The 20,345-nt window shown below is 30.4% G+C and overlaps 1 protein-coding gene across 1 annotated transcript; it reads right to left on the reverse strand.

The window, feature by feature from the left end:
* Positions 1-3,048: 3,048 nt before the first annotated feature.
* LOC145568965 (uncharacterized) lies at positions 3,049-6,739 on the reverse strand. The gene is made up of 7 exons (XM_081628343.1): positions 6,223-6,739; positions 5,802-6,064; positions 5,483-5,701; positions 5,310-5,411; positions 5,121-5,219; positions 4,940-4,990; positions 3,049-3,568 (listed from the first exon to the last, which is right to left on the reverse strand). Exons 1-7 carry the CDS (start codon positions 6,737-6,739, stop codon positions 3,260-3,262), a joined length of 1,560 nt encoding a protein of 519 aa, XP_081484469.1. The 3' UTR covers positions 3,049-3,259.
* Between the last annotated feature and the right edge of the window lie 13,606 nt (positions 6,740-20,345).

Genomic DNA, 20,345 nt, shown 5'->3' on the forward strand with positions numbered 1-20,345 from the left:
TGATTTATTTTTCAGAAAACAATAGTTAGCCACCAGTTGATGAAATTCTAGAATTTCTTGCATTCTGCTTTTTTTACTCCTCATCCACTTGCATACATAATCTACTTCAATTCCTGTTTTCTCACAATCCATAGAACACTTAATCTTTGAAGCAAATTAATTCAAAAAGTTGAATGGATGTTCTGATGCCTAGTTTGCAGTATTTGCATCAACTGTTACACTAACTTTAGCTTCCTTCTCTTGTTCCTTTTCATCCTTCTCTTTCTCCTTCTCATCTTCCCCTTTCTCCTCTTTGTTTTCTTCCTTCTCCTCTTCCTTTTTGTCCTCTTCCTTTTCTTCCTCTTTTTTAGATTCTTCATTTTTTTTTCCCTCTTCCTTTTCTTCCTCTTTTTCAGATTCTTCATTTTCATCGTCCAGATTAATAGCCTCATCTATAAATTTTGAAGTACCAACTACACCATCTTGATTGTCTCCATCATAATCTGGTTTAGCTTCAGGATTTTTATGTTGCTCCTCCCATGTTGATAGAAACACATTAGATACATCTCTCAAATCATCGTAAATCTTCACTATTTCATCAATAGCCCTTTGCACTCTAGGGTCTTCTATCAGTCTTTGTGTTTCATAAAATAGTTGAGAATCTGATGCAGACACACTCAATTTTTGCTTTTTAATCCTGTCTGTTAAGTTGTTTATACGCTTGGCATGCAACATTGAAAAATGTGTTGAATCTCTAGCCAATAAAAGAAAATCTTCTTCAACTTCCTTCAAATAAATAACAAAAATTTATTATTACAATATTTTTGTTAAATAATACTATTTACTTTTAAAGTTAATTTGTTTACTTTGCAGCGTATTTTATTTACTTTTTGTTTATCATTTACTAAACATTATTACTACTAGAAGCAAAACAAATAAATATAACATATGAAATTGTGACCAATCTCCATTGTATATTTGGGTTTATCGGTAATTGATTTTAATTCCTACAAGCAAGCTACTAGTTATACTATTCTTTTCAAGGTTATCACTTAAACAATCTTATATGCAATTTTACTTAAAGCCTAACAAATACATAGCAAGCAGCAATGTTCTAGCAAAAGTAGCATAGCAGTAGCAGGAGGCAGAGCAGAAGCAGCCAAGAAAAGCAAAATAAATACCAAAGTACATATTCAAAACGAAATAACAATAAATCAAACTCTTAAAAGAAAAGCATGAGATCAAAGTAAAGGAATTTCAGTTTAAAGTAAAGAGAATAATACAAAACGTAAACACAAAAAAGCCTAAAAAGTCAATAAACAAGAAATCTTTGTAAGGTAGAAAAAATACTCACATCATGTGCAGCGTCATGTATCTCACTATCTGTCATAACACCATCTGGAAGGTTGAAAAAGACTAATCTTCTCTCTCTGTCAGCAAAATTCTTATATGCAGTCTCAATAACATCACCTAAGTATGATTGTTGACCTCCTTTTCTACAAACCGGATACACAACTTTCTGGATTTCTCCTTGACCAAATGATGCTTTTGCTTTACTTGAAATTCTTTTTCTTACTTTCTCATCTGTCCAATATTTGATCAGGGGCAATGTTGTTGGTTCAGGCTGCCCTCTAAATGAAAGGTGATGAAAGTACACAGTCTGAAGAATCAGGACACATCCACTGATTCATGTTCTTGATTCCTTATGCTTGTTTTTCTTGAAGCTCCCCACTGCTTTGCACAAGTTATTGAGTACATAACCACGCCAATCCAAGTTATGTATTTCTTTTACATTGTTTGCATAGCTGATTATCTTGTAATCTATCACTCTGTTTGTAACAGGAGCCAAGAATCTGCTGTAAACATACATCACAAAGAACCTTTTAAAATCACCCCTCCTTCCTTTAGACTCTTTATTTTGTTCTCCAAATTATTTACAAAGATGTAATCGCTTTCTGGAATTCCTAGCTTCTTCTTCCATTCCTTTTGAATCACCATGTTTGCTATAGGTTGCTTCCTTAACTAATAAGTCAACTTGTTCTCTGTTACATTTGGAAGCAAGAAAACATCTTGAACATCATAGGAACTTACAGAGAACTCCTTCATCATGTCAATCTTGAGCATACAACTTTGTTCATTGAAATGGTGACAAAGCCATGGAAGCATCTTTGTTGAAACTTTTGTCAGTTTTAGTTCAAGCAAGCCTCCAAATCCAACACTTATGACATCTGATCTCTGTCTCTCACTGAAATCCTTGATCAAATCAAATACTACATTAGGTTTGCAGTGTGTTTTCTTGATGTCCAGATTACCATTATCATCGCCACTTCCTTCTTTAACCTCTATAACTTCTTGTACCTCCTTATCTAAACGGTCAAGCTTCATTTTCTTCTTTAAATGAGCTTTTGTATTTTTTTTCAGTCTTCTTCGGATGATTCATCAGATTCTTCATTCTTATCTTATTTTGGTTCATAATTGCTATCTTTAACTACAGCTTTTGTTCTTTCTTTTTTTTTCCTGAAAGTTCTAGTTCCTTAAGCCTTCTCTTTATCAGTATTTGCTTTTTTGAAATCCTTTGAAATTTAGCACCTAATACAGTCACTACTAAAAAAAGGGTTTTTAACGACAAACAAATTTGTCGTTATAAGCCTAAAAAGTGGTCGTTAAAATTATTAACGACAAAAAAAATTTCATCGTCAAGTTGATGTAACAGGTTCCCTCGTTAATGGTTATAACAACGATGTTCGTCGTTAGTAACTAACGACAATGTTCATATTTGTCGTTACTTAAGAACGACAAAAAATCTTTTCATCGTTATTTATTAACGACGATGCACCTTGTTGTCGTAATTAAATATCATTAAACGACAAACTTTTATTCAATAACGACCACATTATCCCTCGTTAAATCATATGAAAATCATCTAATTATTCAAAATTTTGTGAAACAACGACGGTAAATGTTTGTCGTTATAAATGGATATATAGTACAAGAGCTGCATGCCCTAGCCTGTAACAATTATTTGAATCTGTATTTTTATGATGAAATAATTAGTTAGTATATACATAATATCTGCAATCATGAACAATTTTTATTTCAAGTAAAAATATTGTCATACAAAATTAGTATGATCCATACTACACAATTAATAAATAAAAACTCCATGTCAAAATTCTAAAGTAAACCTTAATGCTAAAAGTATTTATTAATTCTTAAACAAACTAAACAATGATTGAAATTTAAATCTATGGGCTTAACCATCAAAGCTCTGCACGCATAATCAGGTACTCGGAGTTTGTGTGTTGGAACCATTATTCGAAAACGAAGCATTGAATTGTTTTATCAATGTATCTTTCAACATCTTCATTTCAGCTTCAACCAAACCCATGCGACTCTTAAGTTCGGTGTTTTCTTCTTGAATAGTCTCCACATGATTTGTAAGATCTTCATTTTTTTTTTGGGTTGCAGTCAACTCAATTTGAAGCTCTTCTCTACTTGGTTGTGGTCCAATCATATCTTTTAAAGTTATTCCTCCTCCTAAACCAACAACACGATCTCGAGACTTGGATTTAAAAACCTTTTGTGCTACCTAAGTTTCAAAGAAAGAAATTAAAGTATGTTACCGAACACAAAATTAATTATAGAGAAATTAAAATGCATGGAAAATAAAGTGTCTGCTCAATAGGCATATATAAATCATTTAATATATTCATATGGAAAATCTACATGATAAAAAATTATTATCATTTCCTTTAATTTTAAAAGTCAGACAAATTCCTCTCTGACATCTGCTTATCTTACTAATCTGATATTTAAGTCTGATAAGAATTAGGAAAAATTACATCCACTATAGAAGTTTAGAACAATAATCTAGGATTCAAACAAAAAGTTTATCACAAAAGGGATTGGTGTGAGAGAAATAGTCAGTACCTAGCTCTAGATGGAGTTTGTGCTCTATAATGATCATCTCAAATAAAGGTGTGTCAAATTTATCAAAGGAGTCCCAAAATAATTTCCAAGCATTAACTAAAAGTTTAGGCATAACAAAGTACATTATTAGTTTATTACACATAAGTTGCATAGGTTTAAAAGCTATTGTACGGTATATTGATGTTAACAAGTTACAAATGAGTAAATGACAGTACGAACACAAATTGTGTGGAAATAATTAGTGTCCATGGATTGTTTTTGTTTGTTTGTTCTTGTTTTTTGACAACAGTCCATAAAAGTTGACCTGTTCTTCAAGTCTCCGGCTACAAGTCTACAATGCACAAGATATTAAAACACATTCACCACTCCAAAACTAATAAAACATATAACGAAACTCAAATAAATCAAATATGAGACATTATTTCCGATGCTACCTAATTTTCTGGTATGAGATTTGGTACGGGTTTACAATATGCTATCTAATTCTCAAGAGAGCCAAAAATTGCCAATTTGCTAGTTTAATATGCCTTTTTCAGTTTGCAATTCAGGGGAGTGTATGTCATGGACCCAAGTAACCCAGCCCTTCATTCGGGTCAACCGCCTCATTCAGGTCAGCCACCACTTCAGGTTTATGCTAGAAGAAAGAACAAACTCAAGGGGACAGAAGTACAAGCAGCAGAACAGCAAAATCAGAATAGCAGAACAGCAAAATCAGAACAGCAGGACAGCAAAATCAGAATAGCAGATCAGCAAAATCGGAACAGCAGGACAGCAAAATCAGAACAGCAGGACAGCAAAATCAGAATAGCAGAACAGCAAAATCAGAACAGCAGGACAGCAAAATCAGAATAGCAGATCAGCAAAATCGGAACAGCAAAATCAAAACAACAGATTAACAAAATCAGAACAGCAGAACAGCAAAATAAAAAAAACAGAACAGCAAAATCAGCAAGCACTACGGGGAGAGGGAAAATAGCCTGAAGTAGTCCACAACGTTTAATAACTCACAGCAAAAGAGAGTTATAGTTACCTGGACATAGGAAAGTGATGGATCTTTTTCCATTGTTTCTTGAATTTCAGCCTACAGCATATATAAGCATGACCAAATTAATATTACAGAAGAAGAAACATAAAAAAAAAAAAAAAAAAGGAAAAAAAAGAAAGGAAAAAAAAGAAAAAAAAAAGTTAACCAAAGTAAATAAAGTACATACATGTTTCTGGATTGTCTCCGCGTTTGGAAGGCTATTGCCTTTTTTGCGAGTGGTATAAAACACATCAACCAAAGTAGGTTTATTCCCTTTACTTCCTCCCTATCATGACATGTCACATTATTGTTATCCCAAGAATATCTGACATTTTGAAATCAAATTAGAATATAAACTACCAAACTAATTATATACCAGATCGTCCCAAATGATTTGCCTAATAGGCTTGCTCCCAGTACGTGGCATTAACGCTTTAGGATATTTACTTCGGTTAACAGAGTTTCTTTCACTTCTTTTCTGAAAAAAAAATTATCATCTCAAAAAAATTCAATACATATATCCATACTATCTGCTCAAGTAAAAAATACCTTGAAGTCATCCTTTGAAAAAATTTCCTTTATGAGCCAGCTCCACTCTTGCTTATCAAGTCCCTTAGGTGGATTACCTTTAGCAGCAGCTTCTAAAGATAGTTTTTTCTTTGTAACATTATACCTTAATAGATCTCCTCTCCAATTTGTCCACAACTCTTTCATATGCCCAAGAACATGCTCCTTATAAGTTTCCATGTTTTCATTTGTGAAAACATCCTAAGAAAAGATAATGTTATGAAGTGTTAAGAATATATAAATAAAACAGAACTTGGCAAACAAAAGTCAAAGCATCAAAATTATTGTCCTTAATCCTTACCGTGACTGCTGTCCACATGTGATCTTTTTCTCTGTCCCCAATATCATCCCATTTGTGCACTCTTAGAGGACAAATGTTAGTATCTCGGACTATGATTCCCAAATGTCTTGAAAATACTTTGTGATTCTCCCCTACGGCTCGATTGTTGAAGAACTCGATATGTAGCTTCTCATTGGGTTTTAGTCTAGCAATTTCTTTACATTTGTTTCTTCCTCTTTTTTTTTCATTCCCTGCTTTCTTCTTACTAGTAGATTGGTCATCACCTTCAACAGAAAGAATTTATTGCTAAAAGTATCAAAAAATAAATGACAAAGAGAAAATACAAACAACCTATATTTATATCAAAATAAAAGCAAACTTATTGTGGTTCATTAACTGACATGGGCAGAATTAAACAAATTATAAAGAGTTTAAGCATTACCACTGGCATCTCCTTGAACTGTTGTATGTGCCTCCATTTCATTGTCATTATCATCATCTTGAAAGTTTGACTCATTATTATGGCCATCAGAATTTGCATAGCCTTCTTGATAATGCATATCTTCATCTTCGGGTGAAGAATAATGTAGCTCATTATCATCATTGATATTCTCATTACATGACTCAGAAGATGAATTATGATCATCTACATTCATATCATTATTATTTTGAATATGGGGGTTAGGTAATGGATTAAAGGAAGCTCTTACATTTCTTTCTACATTATTAGGAGAAATAGTGGGAGCATAATTAATAACATTACCAAAAGGACGTTTATTTGATGTTATATGACCTTTATTAACACAAAGAGAATCAGCACCAGAACTAGAATGGGTTATAGGACGTTTACTTCTCTGTAAAAGATCACTACTAGCCCCAATGCCATCAACATTAGGTCTAGCATTACTTTTGAATGGATACAGACCTGCTAATCCCTTTCCACGTCCTTTTGCGAGCATAAGAGGCGGTACATATTCTCTTTTAGATCTTAGATTAGATGGTCTACGAGTATTTCCAGTAGGATCAGCCATAATGTTCCTGTCAACATCATTAAAAAAAATTATATTAAGAAAAGCAACGCATATATTACATGGTCTAACTTATAATAAGAAGAAAAAAAAAAAGACAGATTTGAATAAAATTTAGAATGTATCCAGCTTGAATAGCTTTTCTTCTAATTGCACACACACAGATAGACAAACTGAAAAGAGGCATCTGTTTTACCTGATACTAATTGCTAATAAAAAAAATTTCAGACAAATCCAAGTATAATTAATTAAAAACAATGCTTTTCAATCTTCTAGAGGTCCATAACTTGTATTTTGTATAGCCATAATCATAGTAATTAAAAAAAAAAAAAAAAAGCAACCCGTAACCTGCAAGTTTTAAATGCATATACAGATATCTTACAATCAACACAAAGTAAATCAATGATGTGTAAAATCAGATAAACATGATAGATCAATGCAGGTTGTCTTATATAATTAATCATAAAAATAAAAAAAAACTGTAACCTCCAAATTTTGAATGCATATACAGATAAATTACACTCAAAACTAAGTCACTAATAAGTGCAAATGCTTAATTGAAACTATGCAGCTGATCTGCATATGCTAATGTCAACTGATCATATATGGCGAAGAAAGATACATATTCCTTTCATCTCCCCAATGTTCAGGTCATTTTTCATAAAATTTAGAATGTAAACATGCAGAACAGAATTCACAGTATGATCATGTTCTGTTTTATTTTATTAGTATGCTTTCGAAATAGTGAAAGACTACAAAAAATTCCTATTAATAAAATTAAATAGCTTAAAAGAAAGCTAATTAACAGATTATTCTTCTCTTCTCCTCTTCATAGGTACTTCCTCTCCAATATCTTTTGATCCTTCGGGCAAAAGCTCTTTCTTAAGGAAATCTAATAGCATGGTAAACGATTCATTACTCCAGCGACCAAGAGTCTTTATATGAAGGAGTTTTAAGAGTGCTGACATTCTAGAACTCTTGCAACCTTCATATACTGGATCTTGTGAATCTTTCAGCAAACTATAGAATTTCTTAGTGTCGGCATTTGGCTCCTCAACATTATTAACACCAATGGGTGAACTCCCATCATGGTACTCTGGATGAAGATCCTGCAAGATGCTAAGCATTTCATCATGGTCTTCATGATCTCTCCCATCAGCCTCATCATCAGAATCGAGTTGAGTCTCATCTAACTCTTCTCCATGATGATACCAAAAGGTATACCTTTTAACAACTCCAAAAACTAGTAGATGTTCTCTGACTTTTTCACGATTACCTAACTCCCCATTCATACATTGACAACAAGGACAACGTATTGTCGAAGTTTTTAACTTTTGAAATGCATAGTCTAAAAAATTATCTACTCCCTCCACATATAATGGGTCATTAACATAATCCTCAATGGTCATCCAATCCTTACTAGGAGTCATTTTCTATAAGCAAAAAAAAAAAAAAAAAAAAAAAAAAAAAAAAAAAAAAAAAAAAGATAAAACACAATAATATCAAATATAGATGGAACTAAGTAGAAACAAAACTATCTTTAAAAAAAAAATAAAAGTAGAAACAAAACTAAGTGTCTGATTGTGTTTACATACTTGATTATGTTTCGTCGTAGTAATTATAGCTTAGTAAATTATAGGTCTAGTAAATGAAACATTAGTTTACATATCATTTTTTTTATTTTACAATCTTTGTAATAAAGATAAAACTTTCTTCCATATAAATAGAACCATTATTCAATCATTTAATTTTATCTCAAAAATATGTCTATTTACCTACTTTAAGTGTTTGAGACATCATTATTGATTTCCTAGAAATTACAAAAAGACCTACAACTTTGCAACTACTCTGAAGCTAATCAAAATATAAAACAATATCACTAAAAGAGAAATTAGAATCAAGAGTAGTTAAGTGAGTGTTTAATTTGATACATGGAGGGGAGGAGGAGGGGGGTAGCTGCTCATATTTTGGTGAAATGAGAGGAGTGTGGAGTATGCAGGTCATCCCTAGAATTAAAACCTTTTTCTGGAGGGCGTGTCACGAAGTGTTACCAACAAATAAGGGACTGAACAAAAGTGTTTCTAGCATTTCGCCTAACTGCAGGATTTATGAGGAGACATATGAGAGTGTTTGCCATGCTATTTTCTGCTGTCTGCGTGCCTTGGATGTCTGGGAAGCAAGTGGTTTTAGATAGGCTGTGGAAGGTAACTGGAGGTCTTTTGTAGACTGGGTGCTGCAGTCTTTTAAGGGGTTGGGTGTGCAGGAGAAAAGGTGGGTAATGGTGATTTGTTGGGGTCTTATGTGGTGCCAGAAACTGGGGTTTGTTTGAGAATGAATGGAAGAGCGCTAGTGAGGTGTTGGAGTATGTAGGAAAGCTCATGATTGAAATGGATGGTGAGATTCGCGCCCAGCTGAGACCACTATTAGAGGCAAAGATTGCTGGAGTACACCGCCCACAGGTATTATCAAAATTAATGTTGATGTGGGAGTGTTGAAAGAGATAGGATGTGGGACTGGGGTGGATGCTAGGACTATTGATGGGGAAGCTATGTGGTGTGCCAGTGAGAAGATTGGAGGGCAGTGGGAGACAAGGTGTTATAAAAGTTTTAATACCTTCCGATTCTACAGTACTCAAGCTATACGCCCATACCCATGTCCTTTTTCAATAACTTAACATACAAAATTCATTAAAACACCCAAATTAACAAAGCTGTCCTTTTACAATACATATCAGAAATTCAAATTAACAAATCTTGTGAATTTTTTTTTAACTAATACTATAAATATACAACCAAAACACCCAGAAATTCATTCGACATTGCACAATATTATAGAAAACATGAAAAAAATAAATCCATATACATACATTGAATCATCAGGAAGTTGGAAAGTGAACATGCAAACAATTAAAAAGTTCAGAAAAATAAAATCAAAGTACTTATTAACATAATTTATCAAACCAAAAGGCAAATAACATAATTCAATTGAGAATAAAATGAAAAGGGGGAAACGAACATGATTATCAACAAAACATAAGAACAAACTTAATCAAATCAGTTATTCAGATTTATCATAGCCATAATTGATTCAAACCCAATTTATACACATTATCTATAGAAAAACTCCTAATTATCAACAGATTAACAAGAATTGATTCAAACCCCAATTCTGAAATCACCCCAATTCAAACCCCGATTCTGAAATAAACCCCAATTTTGAAATAAACCCCAATCTGAAATTAACAAGAATTGATTCTGAAATAAACCCCAATTCAAAACAAAGACATAAACTTACCGAAAGTCTGAAATTAACCCTTTTTTAGCTTCAAATTTGGAAAATTGATGAGCCGTTTCACCAATAATTACGAACAAAGGTCTTGAATTTCTTGATTTTGAGTGAATTTGCTTTGATCGTTGTTTTGAGTGATCGATTTGCTTTGAGCGTTGATTTTCAGTGAATTTGCTTGAGCGTTGATTTTCAGTGAATTTTGTGTGGAAAGTGTTTCGAACTAATTAGAAATCCAAAAAAAAAAACAAAAAGAGGCAGGAAAATAAAGGGTTTTGCGTGAAATTTTTTTGCAGTATAAAGATAGAAAAAGTTTCAATTTAGCGGTTTTCTGAAATTTATTGCCGCGTCACTTTTTAACGACAAACTACTTTTTTTTTTAATTTTTTTTTTCTTTTTCCAAATTATTAACGACGGACATATCTTATTATTAATATCTAAGTACGGTAATCACTTTGTCATTCACGAGAAACATTTTTGGTCATTGTTATAAAGTGGATAAATAGTGCTTACAACGACGAGATTTTGAGTTCGTCGTTATTGAATTGTCGTTAATTATATAAATTCTAGTAGTGAGTTAAGTTTAACAATGAGTTTCTGTAAATGCAAAAGGTATATAGATACAAAACATGTTAAATAACTTTAAAAACATATATATTTACTTTATAACCATAATTATTTACTTAATTTTTATCATTTACTTTATAAATATATATATGTGAGTCTCTGTTAATACAAGTATAAGGAGTATATAAATACAGAACATGTTAAATTACTTTTAAAACATATATATTTACTTTATAAGCATTTTTATTTACTTTATTAAACTTATCATTTACTTTTATATTCAATCATATAATAGTATGCATCATAATATTTATATTGATAACATAGACTTATAAAGGCAAATAGTTTTATTTATAACTATTTCTATTTACTTTATAAAATTAATCTTTTATTTTAAGATAATATACCTTTGATTGGAGATTGCTTTGAATTTGCAAGTTTTTTTTGGATATATCTTCTGTGCTGCAGGAGATTTCTTGGCTGCAGGAGACTTTTTCCCTGCAGGAGCTTTCTTTGCTGCATGAGATTCCTTTTGAGATTTATTTGCTGCATCAGGTTGTATTGGAGGTTTTTTTGCAACATTTTTCTTTGCAATTTTCGTCATTTTAATCTGCATGCAATTCAAAATAAAAATGAATCATAATATCACAATTTATTCTTGATGGTTTTACGCTGCCTTATATATATACTTTCAAATCAACTGTTGTTATTATAATAACATCAACAAATGATTTCTATACATGCAACATTTTGGAAAAAAAGATAAAAAAATAAAATAAAATCCTTATTTCAACCATATCAATTTCTTGATTTATACACAAGCCATAATAGCTACAGATCATACAATAATTCATTAACTGTTAATCAATTTAAAGTTGCTTTTAGCCAATTTCTATTTACTTGTAAAAATAAACCACTCAAAAGTAAAGCAAACTACTGAAACTCAAAGAAAATTATTCCAAATTCATGATTTTATTTTGTTAACTATTAATTATTTTATATCAACTTTTATTTGATTTCTGTTAACTATTATCAAAAATTACTCAAAAATTAACTAATATTACTCAAAATTAGTAGCAATAAAACAAATATTACACAAATTCGTAAAAATAAACAGATCTAAATTTTTACCAATATTCTTTAAAAATTTGATATATATTTATACTAAAATTCATTTAAAAAAAATCTAATCTAAATTTATGGCAAAAGTCGTAAAAATAAATAATAAACCTTTGATTCAACTTCGAATTATCTTTTAATTAATTTAAACTGAATTACAACAAATTTAACCTGAAATTAAAAGTAAATCAAATGAAATTGGAACAAAAACAAATAAAATTCTGAAAATACCTGATTATCAAGCAAATTGAACTTCGAAACACCAAAATTGAACTTCAAACTACTTCGATTCCACTTCTGCTACTTCAAATTCAATAAATTCAAGCAAAAAACACAAAAATAAGTAAGAAATTGGAACAAAATTAGACGAAAGAGTATGAACATTAAAGTTTCGAAGTCATACCTATTTTTCATCAATTTTTGCTAATTTTTGACAATTTTTGTTCCAAAACTGAAGAATGTAGATGATAGAAGTTGATGAAATTGTGCTTTTATAGCAAAATTAAGCAGTTGAAATTGGCGGTATGGCGGTTTCTCAAATATTTGGAGCAGTTTCAAAGGTTTTTGATCAGTTTTGAAGAGAGAGAAAATGGCGGAGGAGAGAGAGAGAGAGAGAGAGAGAGAGAGAGAGAAGAGAGAGAGAAAATGACGCTGAATTTGAATTGCGTGCAACATTTTATTTGTCTAATGAATTTAGGCCGTTAGATCACGTGCCTATTGGCTTTGATCTGATAGTCTAGATTAGTTCTTAGTTCTTATTATTCAGCTAGTTCTCACGGTAGAGAGAGGGAGAGGAAGGCTAATATAAGAATCATCCTCTATATAAGAACTCAATCTTATATAAGAACCAATCTAAGTCCTTTATTAGTTTTGATCTAACCATCTAAAATGATCCTTTAGTGATGGCATTTCTGTAATTTTGAAGAGTCCATATTTAGAACATAGAAAAAAATTTAGAACATCAAAAAAAATATAGAACATAGGAAAAAAAATTTAGAAGATAGCAAAAATTTAGAACATAAGCAAGCAAAAATTTTAGAACATAAGCAAACTAATTTAGAACATAAGTTGAAAAAATAATTTATAACATAAGCTAAAATAATAATTTAGAACATAGGAAAAAATTTAGAAACAGCTGAAAAAATAATTTAGAACATAAGCTAAAAAAAATAGAACATAGAAAATAATTTGAAACATAAGTAGAAAAAATTTAGGATATAGAAAAAACTTTAGAACATAAGCAGAAAAAAAATTTAGAACATAGGAAAAAGTTTAGAACATATGTTGTTCTTACATAAGAAAGGTTTCTTATATAAGGAGGAGTTTTTACCGGATCCCTCCCCTATGTATATATATATATATATATATATATATATATATATATATATATATATATATATATATATATATATATATATATATTTATATATATATATATAGGATCAAATGAGAAGTTTCTTAGAATGAGAAGGATTTTTTGTGCAAATATTTTGTATTAAATGTGCAGTTTTTTTAACTAAATGTGCAAAGTTTTAAAAAAGATTTAAAAAACTAGCGCAAAGTATATCTGCCCCACTTTCTTCTCTGACCATTGTCAACATTCATCACTTTCTCTCTCCTACTCTAAGCTCAATGGCAACCAATCTATTACAACTCTCACTTTTGATTGGTAAATTTTAAAATGTTGCTTTATTATATGCGTTGAGACAACTTTAAAATGTTATTGACGATATTGCCAAGTCCAAGAGATTTTGGAGGCTAACGAATCGTGAAAAGATTTTGATAAAACGTGTATAGATTAAGAAGCATAAATAAAAGTCGATTGATGCTGAACATATTAAGAGCAGCAACAACCAAAACTGAAGGCATAACAATAGATAAGATATTATATATGTTACGGTTAGTTTTCGACTTCCGATGAACTTGCTCTCTACCTCCTGCAAAACCGAGCGACTAACAATGAATGTATCATAACACCTCAATATTTGTTGATACTGCCAATCAATTCAACAAATATTAGAGTTCACTAGAAAAGTATCAACTATCATTAGCAACTCCAAAGTCACTACTTATACATACGATGATATTGCATTTATAATTTTTTTCCAAAATTATGAACAAATAGTACCACCAATGTGATGTAGTTGTGATAGGAGGTTGGTAGTGGTGTTGCATTATAGATTAATGGTAGATTGGTAGCAGGTGGATTATTCAAATAGTGAAAAACGAATGTGCATAATATTTTTACTATGTGCATCATATATATATATATATATATATATATATATATATATATATATATATATATATATATATATATATATATGATGATGATGATGATCTTGTGTTGTAATAAATGTAGTACATAATGTCTTTTCAAAAAAAAAAAAAAAAAAAAAAAGCTCTATATGTCACAAATTATGTTCAGATTTTTTTTAAATGTTTTTTTGCTTAAGTTTATAATTGTTAATTTTTTTTTTTTTTTTTTTTTTTTTTTGGAAGGATGCATCAAATCTTCTATTATACTCCATAAATAATCATTATTATATATATGTAAAGATTTGTTTATCAAATATAATTTTTTTTCAAAAAAAAAAGGACACACTAGGAGATGACACGTGTCATTGCTGGTGTCGTTTAGTATATAGTTACTAGATTAGGTCCCATGTCATGCATGGTAATTTCATTACATTCAATTAAAAAGTAATATGGACAAAATACAACTATAACATATTTCGTATTTATTTTCTTTTTATTTTAAATATATAGTGAAATTAAACATGGAATAATAATACAATGAAAGAGTCGATTAGACCAATTAGTATATTAAACTACATCTTAGCCCAATAGCCCATATGAGTGTTTAAAAGATTCAACGATAAATGAGTATCATTTTTTATATTAACGAAAAAAATTCTAAAATTATAAATTTTATCTAATGGGCAGAAATTATAACGAACCCATGCTTAATGATTTGGTCAAATTTTTTTCCTTCACAAAACATGATAGTATGAAAATATTAGAAATAAAAAATTAAAAAAAGTATGAAATTTCATTCAAATTGTCTTACTTTATACATGATTATATGCATGTACATTTTATATATAGATTAAGGGTTTATAATGTTAAAGTATATTGTTATACTCCTTTTGTTTTCTTATGTTCTTCAAATTAAAGCATTTACAAAACTGATATTTTAATTTTATAATTAAAAATATTCTAATAAAAATATTGAGAAGATAAAAATTGAACCGAAATGTAGAGTATTGTGCATTTGTGCATTTAATACACGTGATTGTAAAAAAAAAAAAAAAAATAACTTCGTCGATCATGAATTTTTGGAAATTTTTTTTTAAAATAGAATATAGTTATTTTTGTCCAAAAAATTATGCTATTAGTGGAAATTCCTAATAAGAAAAACATTTTAAAATTTCTCAATGAAAAATAATGGAAGAACAATAATTTCAAGGAAAAAAATATTTGTTACAAAATTATCATATGTAATGCCAAAAAAATATCATATTTAAAATATATTAATTTTTTGAAGAAATAAAAATATGTTGTATTATACTATTAAAAGATGTGACAATAATGACATACGAAATAAAAATTAAAAGATACCAATTAATAGATATGAATAGTATTATTTTTGCATCGCATAAATAGAAAATAAGAGAATCAACTTTATTACGATTATAAGATTTGGTGAATATTTTGTGTGTATTATAAAGGAAATAGTTATGGATGATGACATTGACTTTAACCAAAAAATAAATAAATAAATAAAAAATAAAAGGAAAAAAAGAAGGGGATTTGGAGGAAAAACACAGCACTAGGAAGTGACATGTGTTCTGGTATTTGTTTAAGTATTATGTTATTGATTAATTGATGATTGATTATTAAAAAAAAAAAAGTTAGTAAATAATATCATTATAATATTTATAGAGATGTCAACTAATGAGGCGATGCATTCATGAACAACTCATGAATAAACTTGGTTAAAACCCAGTCAAAGCTCATTCATTAACAAACGAGCGAGGTCAAACAAATATTTTTAACTCATTTAGTTAACGAGTAACGAGTCTAGCTCGAACAACTTAGTACTCGACTCGTTTAGTCTTGTGAAGTTGTGAGCAATTCGTTCAAGTTCGTTTATATGCCTGTTCTTGTTTGTTTATAAGCTCGTTGAAAACTCAATCAAGCTAATCTCTCTCTTTTTTTTTTTTTTTTTAAATAAAATGTAAAAATTTGGCAATTATTTAGTTTTAGGATATGAATTGTATCTTTAAGAAAGTTATCGTATAATAGAGGATGTTTGTTAATTACTCATTGAAATTCGATATTGTTCGTTTATGAAGGCTCTATATTAAAGCTATTTTACATTATTAATAACATTAAAATACCTAAATGGTTCAAGCTCGAACAAGAAAAAATAAAGCTTAGTTCGTTGAGCTTGACTCGGGCTCATGTGTTTCTTATCAAGCCTTGCTTAATAGGTGCTTAATAGGCTAATAATCCCCGGCTTGGCTCGTTGACCATCCTCGATATTTGGTGTTATCTTATAGCCTTAAAGGGTTTTTGATTTTATTTTATTGTCTAGGTTAACTCGGCTATGATACAATTTCTTTGGCCACAATTTTCAAAATTCGAGCACGTAAATGTAAACGAACACTGTATTATAGTAGTGAAGAAATATTATACAATACTCCAATAAGGAAAAAATTGTCAAGAATAAAACGACATTTCAACTGTCTTTTAAAAATACAACGACCTTTTGATTATTTCAGAATAAAACGACAATTAGAAAACATCTTCTATAAATAGGATAAAAAACCAGTAACTTGATTCAAAGGTTAGCCTGGACACGTATTACATTGTTATTGCTTGGGGTTTTTTATTTTAATTTTCTTTCAAGTAAAATGTTTTAATTAAATAAAACTTAATTAAAAAAAAAAACGAAAAAACCTTTCCTTCTGTAATTTCTCTCAACCCCTTCCCCATTTCAACCGCCTCCCCCTGCTCCTCCGTTCAGCACCACCGGCACCGGTCCCCTCCCCCTCCCATCCCTTCCCGCAACGCCACACATCTCCTTCCCTTTCTCGTATCCCGCAGCACCTTAAGCCCTCATGCTTTCCCGCAACATCGAATGGTTTTTATGGGTTGTTTGTAGTGAAAGAATGGAGATATAGAGCGGTGTTCTGGGCGGTTGGAGATGGGAAAGCGATTCTGGTGGTGATTGGGCAGTTGTTGTATGTTGTCGGTGATTGTGCGGGGCCTGCTAGTGGATTATGGTGCCGGTGGTGGGTGACTGGGTGGTGGATGAAGGTCAGGTTTTGGCTGGGCTTGCTTGTGAGTGGAGAGGATGGGTTACGGTTGGTGGTGGCTGGGCTTGTGGGAACGCGGTGGAGAGGGGCTGATGATTTTTTTTTTTTTTTTTTTTTTTTTTTTTTTTTTTTTAATAAAATCAGTTTTTTTAAAAAATATTTTTCTAAATTTTTTTTTTTAAATTGACCAATCACATTACGACACTTGTCACAATTAACCTATTAAGTAGGTTATCAACAGGTTACATCCTATTTTGAGCAAATCCATGTCAAAAGTCGTTTTGTTCTGGGATAATCAAAAGTTCGCTTTATTTTTTTAAAACCGCTAAAAGGTCGTTTTAATAATGATAATTTTTCCCTACAATAATTTATTTTTATACTGTAAGACCCCGTTATCTTCACCTTATTTTTGCTGAAAAAAAATTATATTTAATGAACTTAAATTATTTTTACTGAATTTAAATTAATTTTACTGAAGTGAAAATATTTTTACTGATTTTCTATTATAATTCTTCTTTAAGAAAACTGAATTTTACTGAACTGAACTTATTTTTACTGAACTGAAATTATTTTTACTGAACATAAATTAATTTTACTGAACTGAACTTATTTTTACTAAACTGAAATTATTTTTACTTAATATTATTTATTTTAAGGTGAAGAAAACAGGACCTAAATAATGCAAAATTTACATCATTATCATTATTTAAAGTAGGGGTATTAGGGTCCTGTCCAAAAAAAAAAAAAGAGTAGGGGTATTAGGGTACGGTTAATTATGATGGGCTCTGATATTATTATCAAACACAGAATTTATTATTGATTTTGTAGTACCAATAACGGTACCAATTAAGGACTGAAGCAGCAAATCTAAAGAGAATATTGCATCAATTAAAAAATTCCTAATGCCACGGCAGTCTTAGAGCGAACCCAAAGAAAGAAATCCACCGACCTGGAAAGAGGTGACACTAATTGACAGTGCAACAACCGATCTTAATTCCTAACTAGTCGTTGCACTCAAATTTCTGCACTTACTTACTTAACCCATAATAAAATCAAACCCAAATACTCGAGTCAGATACTTAAACACGTACTCGATACAACAAGGTCAACAATGTATGTACGTACGTACCCGATTGAGTCGAGTCGGAGAGAGATTGAAAGAGAAGGAAAGAGGGGCGTGTGGGAAGTAGCGTGATGAAGGCAAGTAGACAACTCAATACCCACACGAGATTCATTAAAAGCCCACCTTCTTTAATTTCTTTCCTTCTTCCTTCCAACTTGCATATTTTTCCATTTTCTCACTCCTCTCCCACTTGCCATTACTATATTCTCTACTCCTGCAACTTGCACTTCTTTTTCTTTTTTCTTTTTTTTTTTTAAACATTTTCCTTAACCAGTAGTACAACCTTAAGAAATTAGGAGAGAGAATTTTTAGAAACAAACAAAAACTTTTCAGCCATGCAACTTGCTCTTCTATTATTTCTTTATTCATTATATTTCTCATTTAAAATACCAACAAACTATTACATCACCAACAACCCAGTTGATCTTTAGATAATCAGTTTTCTTCCTTTTTTTTTTTTTTTTCTTTGCATTATTATATTTTTCAAAAAAAAAAAAAAAAAAAAAAAAAAAAAAAAAAAAAAAAAAAAAAAAAAAAAAAAAATTAGTGCAAGTTGCAACAAAGAACGAAAGAAGATGACCCTTCTGATTCTTCTTCAATACCCCATTCCCACCTTTCACGTTATTGTTTTCTTTCCTTATTTCTTTATTGCAATTGGTTTATTTCTAGATAATGTTATCTATCACGCCCTTCCGATCTTTTGACGCATATTCTCTAACTAAAACAACCTCTTCTATACTTTTTCTTTTTTATTTTCTACCTTTCCATGCATGCAGCGTTCGCTATCTTATATTCCATATCCTGTCTCTGTAACATATGTGACTATTAATTTCAGACGGAGAGAGTTAAACCTCGAGGTATTATTATTATTTGATAAAAGTTTAATTATGCACATGTGGAGGGAAGTAGAAGATGTTGTGAAGAGACAAATTAAATGAGCTGGAAATTATAATTAGATAAAATGATATTTATAATACTAGTGGGAGTAAGTAGTGATATTAAGCATTGTTGCTATTTGCATCACATGCACTCAAAGCATATACGATCTCTTTTAACATGATCTATCAAATTCTTTAAGCAATTGGGTATTTCCACTAATTTTATTTTGTTATTGCTATTATTAGCTGAGAAGCAACTAGAGTTAAATACATAATGGTGAAGTAAGCTAAGCATCCCTTTTGTTTTATTAATTATTTCCACTAAAAAGTGTACAATGTACCTATGAAATAAGTAATAAATTGCATTTCATAAGCTACCAACTTTACTATTTAGAGGATCAACCTTATAAAACTTCCAACCTCCCTAAATAGGTTAAAAACCAAACAAAACAAATTGCACAAGATAAAATTGAAAATATATCATACGACCCTATAATCACTGATCAATACACTACGGAATCAAACATAAAATAATATTTCATAATATCACAAATTAAACATGATACATACGAAGTATTTTTGAAATACGACTACAACAAACTATGAATCTAAATACGTATTGTGATTAACATTATATACCTCCTCAAGAATCCAAGAGATTAAATCATTCTACAAAAAATTAAAACAGTTAGTTCATAAAAATCATGCATTTTCTGACATATGCAACCAAATTAAGCTGTGATCCTCATGCCGTAACCCCGCCCATACTTGTAATAATTTGGATCTCTATCCACATCCGGATTATTGAGAAGCTGTTGGTGGTGCAATGACCAAAAAATCCAAATTGCCCATAAAATTTTTAGTATATATCCATTTTAAGATATCCATAATAATAAAAATAATAATAATGCTAACTTCACAACTTCAATTTCCAACCAAGAAATCAATAAACAATAGTCCCCACTTTGAATCTCTTTCATTCATTCATTTGATTCAATTCCACAAACTAGCATCAAAATGTACGTTTGTGTTGCATTGAATTGAATTTCAATATACACATGTATAATTAAACTCGAAATAGAAATTTATAGCATAGTCACCTACATTGTTTGTCTAAATTCTTGACATAATGTAAAATTTCCCCTAAATGAATTAAAATCTAATTTATTCATTCTAGAATTGTAAGCATGAGAATAGAAGAGAGTATGTACAAATTTGAGCTTACCCTAACTAAAAGGTAA

Source organism: Chenopodium album, chromosome 11 (assembly GCF_948465745.1).
Source record: "Chenopodium album chromosome 11, dcCheAlbu1.1, whole genome shotgun sequence".
Lineage (NCBI taxonomy): Eukaryota > Viridiplantae > Streptophyta > Magnoliopsida > Caryophyllales > Amaranthaceae > Chenopodium > Chenopodium album.

What these genes read in the sequence shown, in the direction of transcription:
- LOC145568965 (XM_081628343.1), bottom strand. Translation starts at nt 6,739, where the DNA reads ATGCTCGCAAAAGGACGTGGAAAGGGATTAGCAGGTCTGTATCCATTC. An exon ending in AAATCATTTGGGACGATCTG is followed by an intron (nt 5,220 to 5,309) that starts GTATATAATTAG and finishes ATGTCATGATAG; the next exon opens with GGAGGAAGTAAAGGGAATAA. An exon ending in CATCACTTTCCTATGTCCAG is followed by an intron (nt 3,569 to 4,939) that starts GTAACTATAACT and finishes TTTGAAACTTAG; the next exon opens with GTAGCACAAAAGGTTTTTAA.